At 33.9% G+C, this 12,241-nt stretch overlaps 1 protein-coding gene across 1 annotated transcript; it reads right to left on the reverse strand.

Moving 5' to 3' along the window:
- Positions 1-3,486: 3,486 nt before the first annotated feature.
- On the reverse strand, positions 3,487-11,702 carry zgc:163022 (putative ferric-chelate reductase 1). The gene is made up of 15 exons (XM_042752121.1): positions 11,326-11,702; positions 10,451-10,587; positions 10,201-10,298; positions 9,997-10,090; positions 9,692-9,883; positions 9,228-9,329; positions 8,763-8,913; positions 8,068-8,181; positions 7,860-7,975; positions 6,273-6,359; positions 5,217-5,308; positions 5,075-5,133; positions 4,850-4,990; positions 4,316-4,341; positions 3,487-4,205 (listed from the first exon to the last, which is right to left on the reverse strand). Exons 1-15 carry the CDS (start codon positions 11,504-11,506, stop codon positions 4,116-4,118), a joined length of 1,680 nt encoding a protein of 559 aa, XP_042608055.1. The 5' UTR covers positions 11,507-11,702; the 3' UTR covers positions 3,487-4,115.
- Between the last annotated feature and the right edge of the window lie 539 nt (positions 11,703-12,241).

Genomic DNA, 12,241 nt, shown 5'->3' on the forward strand with positions numbered 1-12,241 from the left:
AATATTGATCAAACAATTAAATATAAGTGTATGTTACCATTGTTGTTGTAATTTCGGCCCATCTAAAATAGGTCATATCACTGTATATCAAGTAAATACGCTAGTAAACCGCATGCCTTCAAGGATGCACGTTTAATACATAAGGTAGTCGAAATGTTTAATACATGTGCACAGTTAAATTGAATAATAAAGTTTACGCTAATTAACTTCATGTTGTTATGCTGTTTTGTGTTCATCTCCCATTTGCTATTTTTACATTGACTATCAATAGACTTATACAATCAGATACAATAATTTCTTTAATATTTATCACTGTATTACTCAAATATTATTTACTATATACTCTCAACTATATATAATATATTTATACTGATAAATTTTACATTCACTTCAATGGTTTGACTGATGCTTTCAAATGGTTTCCTGTTGAACTGTAATCACCTGAATTTTGCAGTGGTCAAACTATTAAAAATGTAGTGAATTAAGCTACAATCTCGATCTTAATGCACAAAGTTTCCATTTATCATGCATTTTGAAGGTGTAGCTTGTCATATTAATGGAGTGTTTTCACTAGTTAACACTAGCAGTAACCGGATACCACCTGAATATGTTCATAGGTTTGTCTTGCATGTTATCTTTGGAATGAAAATGTATTTTATTTGTAAACATCATACCTTCTTCACTTATTTCAGGAAATGTCATAGTGAGCCAAGCCAGTAGTAGGCTACTGACTGTTGTGTAAACATGGCTGAAGACGTGAAAAGCGGAGAAAGACAACAGACAAACCAATTCAATTGAGCTCCGATTGATTCAAATTTGTGACTTAAATCAAATCTTTTAATTCAGATCGGAACTTCGGAGTGCGGATAGCGAATCATTTGATTCTCGGAACAGGTTCGCAAATCATTTGATTCAGATCGAGATTTCAGATCTCAATTCACAAATCATTTGATTTGACTCATCCCTATACCCTTCCGAATGGAATGCAGGGTGTGACGACAACAATTTATCTGTGCAAAGGATCATGGGGGCCCGAAGTGTCCATCAGTTGTTCCCTTTATTCTGAAGGGCCCTTTGAAGTGGGCAGTTTTATGCACTTCAGTTTGGAACGAACTATTAATATGGTGGGCATGATTGTTTTCACTTCGAAGTGCCCTTCGGAGGGCGATATATCCCACTTGGAACACACTGTGAAACTTTGGAGCGAGTTCGTGAATCTTTTGATTCAGATCAGAACTTTGGAGCGGGTTTGAGAATCTTTTGATTTAGATCGGAATGAGTTCGCAAATATTTTGATTCAGATCGGAACTTTGGAGCAGGTTTGTAAATCATTTGATGCAGATTGGAACTTCGGAGCAGGTTTGTGAATCTTTTGATTTAGATCGGAGGTTTGGAGCGGGTGTGCAAATTATTTGATTCAGATCGGAACTTCGGAGTGGGTTCACAAATGTTTTGATTTAGATCAGAACTTCGGAGCGGGTTTGTGAATCTTCTGATTTAGATCGAAACTTCGGAGTGTGTTCACAAATTATTTGATTCAGACTGGAACTTCGGGGTGGGTTTGTGAATCTTTTGATTTAGATCGAAACTTCGGAGTGTGTTCACAAATTATTTCGTTCAGACTGGAACTTCGGAGTGGGTTTGTGAAACATTTGATTCAGATCAGGAATTCAGAGCACGTATCACAAATCATTTGATTCAGATTGGGACTTCGTAGTGGGTTTGTGAATAATTTGATTCAGATAGGGACTTTGGAGTGTGTAACGCAATTTTGTTTTTTTTATTAAACAGTACAAAACATCTAATCTAAGCCCCGCACATGGCATGCAGGGAAAAAGTAAATCATGTGCACAATTTAGGTTACTAATTCTAGGCCTACACTACTGTAATAAAAAGTTTTTTTTTTTTTTTTTTTTTTTTTCAATGGCTGAGATTTTTGTGCATTGTTACAGAAAGAACATTAGCTATTTACTATGTAATATAGACAGTCTGACTAGCATGCGCTAACTCTAATGCACAGATGATTTTTGAACTAATTTGATTAATTAAAACAATTATATTGTTACGATTGTTCTTTCTGGAAAAATCAACAGCAGATTTTAATTAAAAGCAGTTCATTAATTTAAGCTTCATTAACGAACATTTCTTTTGTCAGTACTTTTATTGAAGTAGAAGTAGAGGTCAAAGAAACTAGACACTACTTACATTAGTTCTCAGGTTTTGGTGGAGTAGCCTATTTTAAATTTATATTTTAAATTGTGAATCAGTGTTATTGTCATAAAGAGTTGAAATTAAAAGCTGAAATTAAATAAAGTTTAAAGGTGCTGCATGTAGGATTGATACCGAGTGGTTGAACTGGGTATTGCAGTCCAAATTTAAAATATTGGAGAGGGGATTTTTTACCCGGCCCCTCCTCCTCAGACTTGACCCACACGCAGGTTGCCAGATTGACGACACAAACAGGAACGAGCGCACTTGATGATGAATGAAATGAAATACGTTGTGTTTAACTAATACTAACTAATAAACTATGTTACTAATAAAAAATGTAAAATTAAAATGAAACCGACCGAAATTGCAAAAAAAAAAAAAAAAAAAAAAGCTAATACATACATATACACACGCACGCACGCACGCACGCACACACACACACACATATATCTATAATAGTATATTAACATTACTAAAATAACATTGGAGTGAATGACTGTATCCAACCTTAAACTAACAAAATTATATTATATTAATATATTAGAGCAAAAAATATAAATTCTTGATTTCTAGACAAAACTAACATAAAATGGCAATTTTGAAACACAGAGAAGGTGAACAGTCCAATATATTATGGTTGTGCCTCCTCTGATTCAAAGCCAGTTGAAAGGACGGTCCCTGACCCCGACACAGTTGGCCTGTAAATCGGGGCACACAGCAAAGTCCTAGTATTGTGCTTTTTTCCTGTCTGTTTCCTCTGTTCTGCCACGACTGCCCTCCACGTTTACCAGCCGAACACCAGGAGGCCTGTGCTGAAACAGCAAGAACCTCGAGGCCCACCATTGTAAAAGATGAAAGCCAACCAACTGACTTCACACAAGCTGTTAAATCAACACCAGAGCGTTTCAGTGAGGTCCTGAACGAGTGTTCAAGGCTGCATTGTGGACATTAACCCATATACTGTAGCTAGGAGTTTGCTTTCCCTTCTTTGTCTAATGTGAAGGCATAAATTGGAAATACTGTTGAAAATTGAATGGGTTTACTGGTTACAGCACATTCCTGGTCTTAACACAAACAGTTCATCTGTGCATGTTTCAGTAAAGAAATTAATGTTTTTTGTAATATTTCATCAAAGCTTTTTCTGTATTTCATCATACTTAATACCAATGTATTAGTCCATATTTAACTAGATTAGCCATTCAGTTTAACTACCATTCATCTGTAGGTTACTGTACATTTTAGGGCATCCAATTCAGCAATTAATAATCCAAAAGGTAAACAAAATGGTCTATTTATTAAACAATAAAATGTATGAATACATTTCATTTGAAGAACTGATCTAGTCCCTTGAATAGTCTGAAAATGTACAATAAAAAATTACATAGTTGCATAAAAATTCCTTTTATGACACTGCCATCTAGTGGTTGAGTGCTGTACACTTAAGTTACCATCACAATATAATGTCTACACATAAAAATTATATTAAAATATTTAAAAACTGTAAAATATTTTCCATAAATGTTTTAATCAACATTTGTTATGATTTAAAATAAAATAAAATATGGACAACTTATTTCCTGGCTTCTTTGATTAAATCCTGAGATAAATTCACTATTGTTTTTTTCATCATAATGAGTAACATACTGTACAGTAATTGCAACATCAACATATACTCCTAGTAGTATACTACAATTATGTTCCTTACTCAAAGGCACCGTGGTGAATATCTAATTGGAAAGAATGCCATATTAACTAAAAATAACAAGCAAAAAAATCATGTAGAGATTCTACTGTGCTGAAAAGAGTTAATAAGAAAAATATAACAAATGCCTATATACATATACAGCAAAAGAGTCAAAAGGTGGCCTTAAAACCAGTGGGGAAGGCCGTACAATGTGGGTTATTTAAGTTCTTCCTATTCCAACAAGAAGTGCTATTAAGAAGGCAAGGTTTCCCAATAAATACAGGACAAGCAGGACTGTTTCAGGTCTCATCTAACAAAAACAAACAAAATAGTGTTTTAAAACATGAAAATATTGTATATTTGTATCCAAATTATCTATATAATGAGATGTAAGCTCATTTGTCTTCATGTTAGACTCACCGATCCAAAACTGCAAATCTCAGAATCTAAAATAAAATGACAAGAGTAAAAGACACAGTTTATGCATTCTATTATTTAAATAATACATTTTCCAAATAATATTTTCCAAAATCTAAATTCCTAGAAAAATAAATAAATAAAATATTATAATATATTATATTATACAAATATACAATACTGTTCAAGTTCGGGGTCAGTAAGATTTTCTGTTTGATATAAATTAATACTTAGTTAATGCGGGTGAGCTGTTACATAATACTAGCAAGTGTGCATTAAATTGATCAAAAGTTACACATTTATGATGTTACAAAAGAGTTCTATTTTCAAATAAATGCTGTTCTTTTGAACTTTCTATTCATCAAAGAATCCCCCAAAAATATTGAGACGTTTCAACACTGATGAAAATATAATATTTCACAATGTTACTTTTTTTTTACTGTATTTTTATCAATGAAATGAAGTTTTTGTGAGGACTAGATACTTCTTTTTTGAATGGTAGTGTAAATAAATATATTATTCAAAATAACTTTATACCCTTTTTCTTGGCGCGTAGGTTAAGATCTTGAAGAACGTATATCAGGGCCTCCCAGGTAACAAAACCTCCCATAACTTTTAACATCCATGGATCCTCCTCATATTCTTCAAACAGTGCCAGACCAGTGAAAATTGCAGCAACTGTGTCACAGAATAAAAAGGGATATTGTTACTCTTCTCAGGAAATTGATGTTGCTGATGAAGACAATAAAGTTGTTGTTATACCTGCAAGGCCTTTGATAGCTAAAGCAATGAAGGAATGGGCCCAGTTAAAAACAAACCTCCTGCAAAGAAAACCATCACATTAACATTAATGCTTCCACCTCCTTTTTCCATTTCTTTTTTGGTTAAGAGAAGTTTCTCTCACCGTTCATCATTCGGCTCACAGCGGAAAGCAGCAACTATGGGCTGAATAAGACTTAGGATCATCACCAAACAACCCAGGACCGGATGAGCCCCCTAAACACACAGATACACACACAGCCATTCCACTTTAAACATCTGAAAAAAAAAGGGTATTTCAATTTAAAACCATTTATACTTTATATACACTGCCCATCCAAAAAAAAAAGTCACCACCTGGATTTAACTAAGCAAATAGTTAAGATCCTCCCATTGGATTATTACTGCATGGATGATTATGTTATGTGCCCAAAGAATGAGGTCAGCTGACTACCTGAATATACTGAATGACCAGGTTATTCCATCAATTATTTTTTTCTTCCCTGATGGCTAGGGCATATTCCAAGATGACAATGCCAGGATTCATCAGGCTCAAATTGTGAAAGAGTGGTTCAGTGAGCATGCAACATCATTTTCACACATGGATTGGCCACCACAGAGTCCAATTAGAGGAGAAAAATGAATGCAACTCTGGACGGAGATAAATGTTGTGACATTGCAGAAGCTTATCGAAATGATGCAACGGCGAATGCGTGCCATAATCAGAGCTAAAAGGCAGTCCAACGAAATATTAGAGTGTGTGACTTTTTTTTTGGATGGGCAGTGTATATATATGTGTGTGGATCCACAAAATGAGTCAAAAAGAGATTTAACTGAAAAGTAAAAAAATATTACATCCCCATGAGAATTTTTTTTTTCCAAAACTAATGCAATAAAGAAATTGCAAAGTTAAGACATGACCATTGAACAGCAAAAGGCTCATTGGGTCAGCGGGGTCAGTTACATCTTATGGAAAGTAATGCATTACGTCACTTTTGCATTGCTTTTTTGTCACATGGGCTGGGCATTCTTATTTGTTTTTAGATTTAAATATATATATATATATTTTTGGCAACTGTAAGGGTTTAATCTGTAAATAATTTTTCTTAATTTTTATTTATTCACTTACTTAATAAATTACTTAATTACGTAATTGCTTAATTATTTATTAATTAAATTTCTTTAGTTTGTTTTAGCTTACCCCACTCCAATCCTGGGCATAAGAAAACACCAGTATGAATGCGATGGCAGTGGCAGTGACTGACAGGGCCATCAGAGACACGTGGGCCTTTCAAACAAGAAATAAATTATATTTAGTTTTTTAAACATTTAGCAGGTTACACTTACTGTAGGTCTCCAACAACATTACCTTATGCTTAAAAATCAGTCCATGTACATTCAAATAAAAACATTAAAACAGATGAGACACAATTTGAATGTACATTAGCTACATCCAGTCCAATCATTTTTAAAAGTGCTGATCTCGTGCTGAAATGTAAATTACTCTATATTATATTAGTATTTATATTATGGAAGCATAAAGGTAGCGAAATTCACTTTAAAATGCAATATGCAAAATGGCAATGCAATATTCAAAATGAAGCGTGTTACGTTTGTATCAATCGTGACGTCAGTGTCTTGAAATTAGCTGGTTTTTAAACATTTAATGAGCCAAGTTGCTGTGTAAAGACTAAAAATGGACATTACAAACATTACAATAAAGATATTTTATACCTAAAATAATACTCAACTATTTCCTGCATCCTGCTAAACTTCCCTAAATAAGAATTTAAGGGTAGACTATTCGAAGTCGTTCTGAGTAAGCTCCCACCTGTATATGACTAAACAAAATAGCATGTAATTTACTTGAGGTTCTGCTGAATGTGTCTATTATTGGAATCATTAATTTAAGTTAAATAATTATACAAAAAAATGTTTGAAATGAATCAAGACGTAAGTCCTGAATTACTATTATTAAAGGTCATTTAATGACTTTTAATGATTTTCAATTCCCCGCAGAAACCCTGCCTTTGTTGGAAAAGTAAATAAATTATTTTTAAATTGAATTTCGACACCTTTATGCTTCCATATTATAGAAGTTATGTTATATAATGCAATAAAGGTAGTTAATGACAAGTGATGTTCATACATCAGAACTAGCTTCTTATCTTAACTTTCTCACACTAACTGCACATTCACTTTTCCCTATAACCTATTACTGCAAAGCATTATCAAAGAAATTATCCCACTGTCATGCTGATGATTCAGATATGTCAACATGACACGTGTAATTCACTTACAAACGAGCTGATGAGCTTGATAATGCGGCCCACATGGGCAGAACAAGGCTTTGTTTAGACGGCATGCTAGCAAACTAATCTGATTTTTTTTCTTTTTTTGCCATAAACATCCTAAATCTGTTAAACTGTTTATAGTCTAAACAGCAAAAAAATAAAAATAATATTAATAATAATAATAATAATAATAATAATATTTCAGAATCTGCATTTTTACAATCCTGATCCAGACAAAATCATGTCTGATTTTTAAGCTTAGAGTTGAACATGGTGCTAATAACACCTACAGTAGGTCACGGGTTTGACTGCATGAAATAAAAAAAAAAAAAAAAAAAATTATACTTTGCATGCAACAAATACATTTGCCAATTGCATACGTGTAAATCTGCATGCAATCTGAACTATGGTTACTAACCCTGACTAGAGTATCTAAATGAACGGATCAGATGTTTTCATTTGCGCAGTGTGCAACGTCAATTATCATTACTTACCATAAACCAGAAATCTTTACCACAGCAACCGTGGTCTTTGGCAACTCCCTTTAAATAGCGAGCTATGAGCATCCCTATACTGCCCGTTGTCATCCATGAGATTAACATCAGGCAACCTGAAGCAGATCAGTATCATCAGGACCACAACAGCACTGATGTGATGCTCTAATGTGGATCAAGTGGATCCCGTCTGTCAAGATGTACTCACCGTGTGCTTTAACAATCGCTGGGAATTCTTCAGCACTTGTAACGACCTGGCTTGGATCCTGTAAATTAGCCTTTGTACTACTGACGTATTTATTTGTGTGGATCTGGATGTTACCTAAAAATGAAGATCGTCAGTTAGACAACCCAAATAAAGATTCTGTCATAATTTACTCAGGCTATTCCACTTTTCCTTCCAAAAATCACAAAGGGAGCTGTTTTGAAGAACGTTTATGCTGCTCTTTTGCATACAAGGATATTTTGTATTAAATTACATTTGAAAAACTAATTAATGCTAAAGCGAGGGTGTTTCTAATACAGCGTCTATGGGAGTGATGGTAAATTTGATATTGTTCTCTCTCCTGACTCCCATTTTCAGTCATTCTCTATTTTTCTCCTTTTTCTGAAAGTTATGAAAACATTATCGTGTTTTTTTTTTGTTTGTTTTTTGTTTTTTTAATTTTTTTGCTTTTTGGGCAAATGGGAACGCAAAACAATTTATTTGTGGTAGCCTCCCGATATAGAAGTTCACCCAGCTATGATGACTTCCACTGTTGAGAAACCCGGAAATGTGAAAAATGTCTATTATTACTATAAAAAATTTTTTTATTAATATAAAATATATTATCAATAGGAAATTATACTAAAATAACACTACATTACATTTGACATTTGTTTATATAACATAGAACCACAGACCTTGACTGTTGGAGGGTCCGGCAGCAATCATGAGGTAGTACTCGCTAGTAGACGTTGCTCTACTTCTCGTGCTAATCACATTACGGGAAGTAAAAGAACAATTGATAGTATTTCCATTCATTAGCGTTGTCTTGATATCAGTCACATTCCCCTGTAAACATGTAGAATACGTATGAGTGATGATATCTTATCACAAAACAGAAATGGTGGCATAAGAGAGGAATATGCACACTGTTATGCTCTCTTTATTTCAAAAAGTTAAAAATAGCAACGTTTCGGTCAAAGACCTTCGTCAGGCAAGGTCTTTGACCGAAACATTACTATTTTTAACTTTTTGAAATAAAGGGAGCATAACAGTGTGCAGATCCTTTTTCTATTTTTTGATTCATTCTTTGATCTTGCACCTGGTCAAGACTTTTTTTGGATGTGCGTATTTTGATTTTTCTTTATAATAGAGGAATATACCAGTGAGAGAATAGTCGGAGCTGTTTTTCCTGTGGAAATAGCATGTTGCACTTTGAGGTTGCCGCTGCTGTCCTTACCACAGATGTAGATGTCGTCATTACCCTGAAAATAGCAAAAAAAAAAAAAAAAAAAAACATATGAACATAATGCTGTCTCATTGTTCCTGGAAAAACAAAATCACATGGGGTTTGCAAATGTTTTTTGTGGAATGGAAAATTAGTCAGTGCTGACAGAGGTAGGTCTCCAGATAAGACTCCGCTCAGTTCAGCAGATTTAGATCTTATGTTTCAGGAAGAATGTATTATGTCCAACGCCCACTTGAATGTTTACAGCGTATTGGCACATAACTGCTAATCTGTGGAACACCATCACTCTCAAAGATCTACATATCCCCCATTTTACATAGGCTTGTGTAACCAAAATTTTTAGACAAATAAAGCAGAAAAGGCCTACTGATATCTCACCATTTCCTGGTCATCTGAAAACCCAATAGCAACGTATCCATCAGCTTGCCCAAACATTTCAATCCTCATTTCTGATTGGTTAGATGATGTCTGAACTGCCATGAAGTAGCAGCCTGTGTTGGCAGTTGGGTCACAGTTGCTGGGCTGACTGAAGCAGACTTTAGTTTCCCCACAATCAGGATTTGATCGAACCTGAAATGAACAGAGCAATTTCTGCTGAGTATAAAACAACATACAATGCAAATAGATAATCAATTTACCTGGTGTTCATGTTTGTTTAGGTTTCAAGTAAAAGCTAGACTTACAGTCTCAGCTGCAGGTGCAGAAGTTCCTGTATATGCCACGGTAGAGCTCTTGACACCAACCCAAAAAGTAGCAAAAGATTTCACAAATGTTGCTCTAAAACAAACACGAATTTTCCATTACAAATTACAACAAGAAATATAAATAAAAATGAAAAATAAGTATAATAATCAAACAAATGATAAACTTTTAATTAAAAATGATACCTGAATTCTATATCGCCAAGCGGTCCAGATGTAGGGGCTGTCCATTTAGCTTGAACTGAACTTTTTTTACTGTCTGATGTGTGAGAGACTGCTCTACTCTGAATAATGATATAAATAATAACATAATATAAAAATGGGGCAATTTCTGATAATTGGCCAATGTAGCCAAACTAGCTTATTAGTAAAATGGATATGAAAGAATATATATACAATTTTATAAACACTATGAAAATAATGTAGATAAACTCACAGCCGCTGCATCGCAGGAGAGGAGCTGCGTGTTACTTTCCATCACACTAAAAGTGCCGATGGAAGTAGTTGATCCAACTTGACGTGCTTGTAACATAAACCCTTCAAATTGATCTCCTGATTGGCTTTTTAGCAACACTGAGAAAGAAGAAACAGTTCAGAGGAACTTCCTTACATAAAGACAGACCCTGATCTAACTTGACATAAACTGATGTCATATGATGACCAGTTATAAACAACTTTTCACCAATTATTGTCGACATAATCTGACTACCAATTATAAATTCATATAGTATACTGTAGTGTTGTGTAGCATAGTATAGTATAATTATATATACTTATGCTATAGCGTATTTAAAAATGATTGCATTTATATACTATAGTATAAGCATTTATAAAATAATAGCAACTAATTTTTAAAAGTTAGTAAACAGTATAGTGCACAATAAAATAATTTGAAAGGTAACAATTTATTATTAAGGTCTGATTGATTGTCTCTAAAATACTTTATTCTAATTAGTCAATCAGGTAATTCAGTGGCCAGATTTTTTTTTTTTTTTTTTTTTTTGTAGTGACAGCTGACTGTGATTGTATTCATCTGAGAAAACTGTCTATCTGCATTTTGTTTATTTATGACAGCTAATAATACAGTAATTTAGCTTTAAACACAGGCTAAGTATACTGTACAATTTATTATAGTAAGCTGCATAATAGTTCTAATGTTTTATACTGTAGTAGCTACAAACTATCGTTTACACAGACCTACTCAAGTTGTGTCTACTAGAGCTGTAACTTCATGAGGTAAAACTAACTTGTATTCCCTTAACAGCTAAGAAAGCTGTTTTCAAAGCAAAGTAGCTGCAGTATCAGCCTCACCTGTGATTTGATCTCCCTCTTTAAAGGTAGTTTTGTCAGCAGTGACGGTGAACGGAGCAGCGCTGGTCTGAGCGCTGTTAGACCCGTGTTTGGGCGTCATAGTTCCACAAACTGAGCTGACAAGTCCATTACCATAACAGTGCACGACCCCAACACAGCACAGGAGCACAAACAGAAACATCTGTGGAGATTTACTATAATGATCAGGACAAGAGATATCAATGAACAACCTTTCGAAGGAAAATTCGGTGGATGCTCCTGCTACCGTTGTGGCTTTGTTTTGGCTGAAGCTATCTTTGTGCGCGCGTACTGCTTCACTGTTAATAGCGTATTGTCATCGTGGGCGGGGTTTACCTGAACAGGTAACTGATAGGTAAGCTAGATCGTTTCTGTTTTTCTTTTTCTTTTCTTTTTTTCTGCTGAAAAACAATAAATAACACAGACCTCCTTATAGACGCTTTTAATAATAATAATAATAATAATAATAACTATTTAAAAATAATAATAAACAAATAAATAATGACTAGGTTGTTTTCCAGATGAAATATTTGTCTTACCTGCCACTTTTTAAAGAAAACAAACATCTTTGAAGAAATTGAGAAACGCACATAATCTGTATAGCCTACTACCTGTATTTTTGTACAATATACAACTGTCTTAATGGTGAAGATCAGATATCACGCCCAGTTAAAAACAACTCATATAACATTTCCCCATATTTTCGACAGAAAATTAGTTTGAAAAAATCACGGTTAAAAAAAACCGTGGAAGCAGTGTGGAAATTAATCACAATGTAGAATTTAATTCATTTTTCTAATGCATATTTATAAATTTATAGGCTTGGAACTCCTTAGAAAACAAATTTAATGGATTGTTATTATTTAATACTGTTCTTTAATGAAGTGCTCCGCTTTGA

This window comes from Cyprinus carpio, chromosome B24, assembly GCF_018340385.1.
Source record: "Cyprinus carpio isolate SPL01 chromosome B24, ASM1834038v1, whole genome shotgun sequence".
Lineage (NCBI taxonomy): Eukaryota > Metazoa > Chordata > Actinopteri > Cypriniformes > Cyprinidae > Cyprinus > Cyprinus carpio.

Bases quoted from the DNA above. Each gene is read 5' to 3' on its own strand.
- zgc:163022 (XM_042752121.1), bottom strand. From the start codon at position 11,506: ATGTTTCTGTTTGTGCTCCTGTGCTGTGTTGGGGTCGTGCACTGTTAT. The intron at 8,182-8,762 runs GTCTGTGGTTCT...CTTCATTTTTAG, and splicing joins CGGACCCTCCAACAGTCAAG to GTAACATCCAGATCCACACA. The intron at 4,206-4,315 runs GTGAGTCTAACA...TGTTTTTGTTAG, and splicing joins AGATTTGCAGTTTTGGATCG to ATGAGACCTGAAACAGTCCT.